This window comes from Arachis ipaensis, chromosome B03 (assembly GCF_000816755.2).
Source record: "Arachis ipaensis cultivar K30076 chromosome B03, Araip1.1, whole genome shotgun sequence".
Lineage (NCBI taxonomy): Eukaryota > Viridiplantae > Streptophyta > Magnoliopsida > Fabales > Fabaceae > Arachis > Arachis ipaensis.
Window position 1 is genome coordinate 3187977 of NC_029787.2, and position 6839 is coordinate 3194815.

Genomic DNA, 6839 nt, shown 5'->3' on the forward strand with positions numbered 1-6839 from the left:
TCAGTGAATTTTAACCGTTGATTTTAATTATATATATTATATATATTTTTTATAATTAAGATCAATGGTTAAAAATAACTGAAATACCGGTATGACGGTACACTTGAAAATTTTTTCATAATATTATCAAATAATAGTGACAAAATTATGTATCTAAATAAGATATTCTTATAGTTGTGATTAAATAACATTATTGATTGAGATAATGATTAGTTGAGCTGAAACGTAAACGGGAAAGGTCATAAAGTTGCGGCGGTTACACTTTGGGGGTGCAATTTCTAAAGACTAAAATGAACATAATGACCATAATTACTAATTAGTCGCATGAATGGAAGGCAATAATGCAGAACACCAGGGGTAGTTTTGACCTAACATGATGGAGTATAAAAAATCTATTTAAAACATAATATTCTAGACAATTATGGTTTTCGGACCCTAGGTATCCCCTATTCTATCATGCCAATGACTAATCCCACAAAATTAACCGCGCATTATAATTAGTCATTAAATTTAGTTATTAAATTAAAATATATATTAAAAATAAATTAAATTATATATATTTATATATAATATACTAATAATTAATTTTAAAGTATAAATAGTATTTTGTATTAAAAGAAAAATGNNAATGATAAAAAAATAAAATTAATTTAAATTAATTAAATAATTAGTTCATTTTTTAATTTAAATAAAATGTTAATTATTTAAATTTTATTTATATATACAATAATTAATTAAATAATAATAAATTTTTAAATAAAATTCATATTTACCATAAATTAATCCTTCACTTAATAGGTTTGAAATATATATTAAAAAAAAAAACTTCAAAGGAATCAAATTGAGTCACACAAGAAACGAATTTTAACATTAAACCGTGTTTAAGCTGATAAATTTTTTGTTAAATACAGAGTTTCAGAAGAACACAACAATATTGAATTCCATTTCCATCATCAAAAAAGCAAAGCCAAAGCTGCTGCAAGCAACTTGCTTCTTATCTGTGACCTCAACGCTCACTCATCTCTCTCTCCCTCTCTCTCTCTCTCTCTCTCTCTCTCTCTGCCAAAACAGTAGAAAAACCCAAACTTCTCTTTTCTTCCTCTCTCTCTCTTTCTTGTTCATCTTCATTCTGACCCATGTCAAATCCTATCATGTTCCTTCACGGGCACACCAAAGTTGGAATCTTTCCCTCACACACATTCATCTCTCAGTTTTTCAGCTTTTTGTGTCACTCTTTCATCATCTAATTGTCAACCCTTTTTGTTCCAAAAAAAAAGAAGAAAAAAAGAAAAATGGGAAGCAAATGGAGAAAAATGAAGCTTGCTCTTGGCTTCAACACTTGTGTTCACATTCCTAGAGATTTAGATGACTCCCCTTCAGCTGCAGCCGCCAGATTTTCCGACGTTACCTCGCCGTCGGTTGTGTCGCCGGCCTCCGGCGGATACTACTCTTCAAGCACCCCAACGACGCCGTCTTCTTCCTCTGCTCTCCGGTTACCAAAATCTCCAAAGGTTTTCAATTTACATTACCCTTTTAGAATTTATACATGTTCAGCTAAGAAAGTTTCATAATTTATCTTCCTTTTCTGCTTTGTTGAAAATTGTTCTTTTCCTTTGACTTCACTACTGAATCTCCATGGTAGATTCTGGTTAAAAGCTTTCCACTGTTTTCATTCATTTGTTCCTTTTAATTTCTTTTAGTTATTTATGCATATAAACACCAAGTATTTTAGAGATCAATTTGGTCTAGCAGGGTTTAAAATGTTCTAATTCAATATATATTCCATAAATTGATAGGTATCTTATTATACTATGAGTACAAAGAACAAAATTGACGTTATAAAAAAATAAAATGAAAAAAAAAAACTGTATATAAGGAGAGAATTAGCAAGAGCTCAAGTTTAATTAGTGATATGAGGATCAGTTAAAACATGACTAAGGATAAGTAATACACACTAATTTTAGGTCTATGATTTTTTTTGGTTGGAGTATTTTTTTGACTTTTTGTATTTGAATAGGGGTATTGTGGGGTGTGACGCATTCTGAGTATTGCGGGAACGTTTTTATTCTTTGTTTTGTTGTTTTCAAGCTCTGTTATGGAGTAGAGGATAGAGCATAAAGTGAAATACCCTGCTTACCCTTTTAAGGAACAGTTATTTACTTATTTTTACTTACTTGCCTCATTACATTTTCATAGACAAATATTTACAATAATTTGTTTTCTTTTATAATACTAAATATTAATATTATTTTTAAATTTAAAAGAGAATGATTGTAGAAGTTTCAAAAGAATGGAAATATTTCTCCATTTCAGTGGACCTTCTTTCTTTCTCTCTCCTTCATATCACATGTTGTTATCCCCACCACAAGAGACCCCCCATAACCGATGATTGTGAAAATTTCCATTTTCAAACAAAAAATAAAAAGAAAACTTAAAAGGTTGGGATTTCTAAGATAATCAATCAATATCAATATACAAGTACTAAAAATGATAAGCGGTTTTCGATTAATCCGGTTGAATTGGTCAGTTCAATTCGGATTTTAGAACCATGTATGTGACACATGGTGTCTACATATTTTAAATTTGATAACCATCCACATTAAGATGTAATGTCTTTATGTAAAAATAATAATTAAAAAAATTATTAGATTTAATATATTTGATTAAATTACTTAACATTATACGTATCAGCATTTTAACTATCAACTTCACGTGAAAATATTTTAGGGATATGCAGACCTAGTGTCACAAATATTATGCTCAAAATCATATTAAAGAAAAGAAATCATGAAACAGTGAATGAGTCATGTTTGATATCTCTTAGTATATGGATGACATTTCTTTCTATATTTTTAATAACCCCTCGGAATAATCAAATGTTATAGTTGCAAATTTGTCTTAACACTACGTTTTTTTAAAGCCATTTGGTGATAGCTGTTGTTCTATACTACATATCTTAATATTTTATTTAATATTTTAACTCTTGATGTGTTCAAAGTCTTTGACCACAGAAAAGGTTGACCTTATTTTTGTCTTGTCTTTGTTACTATTAAGATTGTGGGATTTGTCTTGGAATACTCAAGCTTTAGGTAAACTAAGCATCTTAATTGGTATCCTCTAAAAGATGGACTATTATTATGCATTCAAATTTCATCTTTTTATGCAGTGGTCTTAGTAGTAGTGAGTAGTGAGTGGACCTGCATAGGGACAGAAGAAAACAGAAGAATGGCCAGTGTTTTATACACTACTCTCTAACTCTAATAGTGACCTTTGCTAATGCTGTGTATTTATCTATGACTACTTTTTTGTAGCATTATTAAGATTCCCAGATTCCATGAACTTATCATTTTTTCCATCACTAAATTTATATTAAATTACTTAATAATATTATTACTAGGTTGAATTTTGATTTTTGTCCTTATGTTTTTGAAAACATTTGATTTTAAGTTCCTGAATTGTTTCTTTTCTTTCTTTCTTTTTTCTTGGCCCTATTTAAAATAATGTTTCTTTTGAGTTCCTAAAAAATTATGATAATTTTTTTTGGTTTAAGTCCTCTAAGATAATATTTTGAGAGTCTTGAAGCCAAATAATCATAAAGTTTTACAGACTAAAACCATTTTTTTTTTTTTGAAATTTTATGAACCTATATCATAACAGAATTTTCACAAAATTTACAATAACCAAAACCTTATTTAGATGTTGATACCAGTTTGGTTTCCTTTTCACAAGGTTCTAATTTCAAGTATACTTGGATTTGAACTTGAGATTAATTTAAAACCACAATCAAATTATAAAATATCCATGGGGAGGATGAAGATTCTTTTCATTCCTGACAAAGATTAGTTTAGATAATTGGAAAAGATCCTAGAGTTCTTCAAAAGCTGATAGATTCAGAATTTAAAGCCTTAGCTCTTAATGCTCTGATGCACATTTTTGGGATGTTGATGTCTGAATCTATTTCTTTCTCAGCAGAGCACCAAAGACATGTTTCTTTTTTCACATAGCATGTATTTCATTTGACCGAAAAAGCGAAATCCATAGTTTCCTTCTCTGTTGGAATTCCAGGTCCCCAAGTAACCAAAACTTGGAAACAACATCTTTTAGTTATAACAGTATTATTTGTTTCATAGTTCTGCAGATTTTATGTATAATAACACATGTGGTTCACATTTTTATTTGGTCTTGAATATGAGTAATTTTAATAGTAGCATCCTATGTGTGGTGAAAAGGGTAACCACTCACATGAAATTGTGTTTGTGTGAAGACGACAGGTGAGAACTGTTAGATGATTTGACATGTTTGACCAAATTATCCTCTAATGATTCTCAACTATCACCTTCGTATGAAAACAACTTCATATGAGTAGCCACCGGTCATCAAATAGGCTTTCCTTTCGTGACGTTTTTATCTATGTATCTGCAGGGAACTTGTGCAATATGCTTGAACACGATGAAGCCGGGGCAGGGCCATGCCATTTTTACTGCCGAATGTTCTCACTCGTTTCATTTCCATTGCATCACTTCGAATGTAAAACATGGCAACCAGATATGTCCTGTCTGCCGAGCAAAATGGAAAGAAATTCCTTTCCATAGTCCTGCTTTTAACGGCTACCATGACATGGCTCGAATCAACCCGGTAACTGCAAGGGATGATGCTTGGACAACTGTCATGAGGAGGATCCCTTCGCCACAAGGGGACTCGGTTCGGCCGATTCCATCGCTCTATCATGTTCCTGAACCAGCTATCTTTGATGATGATGAAGCCTTGGATCAACAAAATTCAGTTACCTGCCATAAGAATGAGGCTGATCATGATGAGATTATGAACAGAATTGAGATAAAAACATATCCTGAAGTTTCATCTGTTCCAATGTCATCCTCCCATGATAATTTCGCCGTACTAATTCATCTCAAGGCTCCTCAGGCAGCTACAAAACAAAGTAATGTTGGAACCAACGGCGAAACAACTCCGAATTCTCGTGCCTCTGTTGATCTTGTCACAGTTCTTGATGTAAGTGGTAGCATGGGAGGCACTAAAATTGCATTGCTAAAACGAGCTATGGGTTTTGTCATACAGAATCTCGGTCCATCGGACCGTCTTTCTGTCATTGCCTTCTCCTCCACGGCAAGGCGGATCTTTCCTCTACGGCTGATGACTGATACCGGACGGCAACAGGCATTACAGGCTGTGAATTCTCTGTCTGCTAATGGTGGGACAAACATTGCTGAAGGCTTAAGGAAAGGTGCCAAGGTATTCACAGAATGCCGGTCGAAGAATCCGGTTTGCAGCATTATACTACTCTCTGATGGACAGGATACTTACACAGTGAATAGCAGGCCTAGTGTTGGAGCAGATTACCAGTCACTTGTCCCGAATTCGATTCATCGGAACAATGGAGCAGGATTGCAGATACCAGTGCATGCTTTTGGCTTTGGTTCTGATCATGATTCTACTTCGATGCATTCGATTTCTGAGATATCCGGCGGGACATTTTCGTTCATTGAAGCCGAGGATGTGATTCAGGATGCATTTGCACAATGTATTGGAGGTCTCTTGAGTGTTGTGGTGCAGGAATTACAAGTTGAAGTTGCTTGCATTCATCCTAGTCTTCAACTGAATTCGGTTAAAGCCGGAAGTTATCAAACAACCTTGTCAGGCAATGCTAGAATGGCTTCCATTAGTGTCGGAGATCTGTATGCCGACGAAGAAAGAGACTTTCTGGTGACAGTTAATGTTCCGGCCGACATGTCAAGCCATGAGATGTCATTGTTGCTTGTTAAGGGCCTTTATAGAGATCCCATCACAAAAGAAATGGTGTTTTTGGAAGAAAACTCTGAAGTGAAGATTCAAAGATCTGATTCTGGTGGAGTACAAGAAGTATCAATACAAGTGGACAGACAGCGAAATAGGCTTCGAGTAGCCGAGGCAATAGCCGAGGCTAGAATCGCAGCCGAACGTGGCAATCTGTCCACTGCAGTTTCTGTCCTTGATAGCTGCCACAAGGCATTGTCTGAGACTGTTTCTGCCAAAGCAGGGGACCGGCTATGCGCCGCGCTTTCGGCCGAGCTAAAGGAGATGCAAGAAAGGATGTCAACTCAACGTGTTTATGAGCAGTCTGGAAGGGCTTATGTTCTTTCAGGATTGAGTTCACATTCATGGCAAAGGGCAACCGCACGAGGCGATTCCACAGATAGTACTAGCCTTGTTCAAGCATACCAGACTCCGTCCATGGTCGACATGGTCACACGTTCACAGACCATGATCTTGGGCGCGCCAACCCAACATCGGCGCGTCCTAAGGCCGGCGAAGTCATTTCCTGAGAGGCAGAGCCAAAGAGGTCATTAATAAACATACCACCACTTCTGGAGGGAGATTATATGAGTTTTTCTTCCTGTTTTCTTCACTTCACATATCCCTTTTTATTATATATAACGATTCTCAACTATCAACTTTACATGAAGACAACTATATCTGAGTCTTCACCTTATATATAACGTTATTTATACTTATATAAGTTTTGGCTTATGGTTGGAGTATAATTGGAAAGAAAGGAAGGAGTTTTTTGGTGGAGAAAACTCCTGATTTTGCCAGTTACAAAGAAAGAAGTGTAAATTTCATTGGGGGGGTTGGCTTAATACAGAGAATGGCGAAAAAAAAGGGACTCTTGGTAATATTTTCAAGTGTGATTCTGAGTGATGTACATAAACTTATTGTTTTTTAATTCAAGTTTCATCTTTATGCATATCATATATGATCATCTTAATATATAATATGCTTCTCATACTTTTGATAAGTTGAGATTTTTCTTTTACTTTTCCCTTTTTTGACTCTCCTGTTTG

At 34.5% G+C, this 6839-nt stretch overlaps 1 protein-coding gene across 1 annotated transcript; it reads left to right on the forward strand.

Moving 5' to 3' along the window:
- On the forward strand, positions 906-6626 carry LOC107629237. Its single transcript, XM_016331981.2, has 2 exons — positions 906-1511; positions 4423-6626. The coding sequence occupies exons 1-2, from the start codon at positions 1293-1295 to the stop codon at positions 6343-6345; spliced, it is 2142 nt and encodes a 713-aa protein (XP_016187467.1). The 5' UTR covers positions 906-1292; the 3' UTR covers positions 6346-6626.

Excerpts from the sequence above, each read along its gene's own strand:
- LOC107629237 (XM_016331981.2), top strand. The coding sequence starts at position 1,293 with ATGGGAAGCAAATGGAGAAAAATGAAGCTTGCTCTTGGCTTCAACACT. Across the intron at positions 1,512-4,422 it reads GGTTACCAAAATCTCCAAAG|GGAACTTGTGCAATATGCTT; the intron begins GTTTTCAATTTA and ends ATGTATCTGCAG.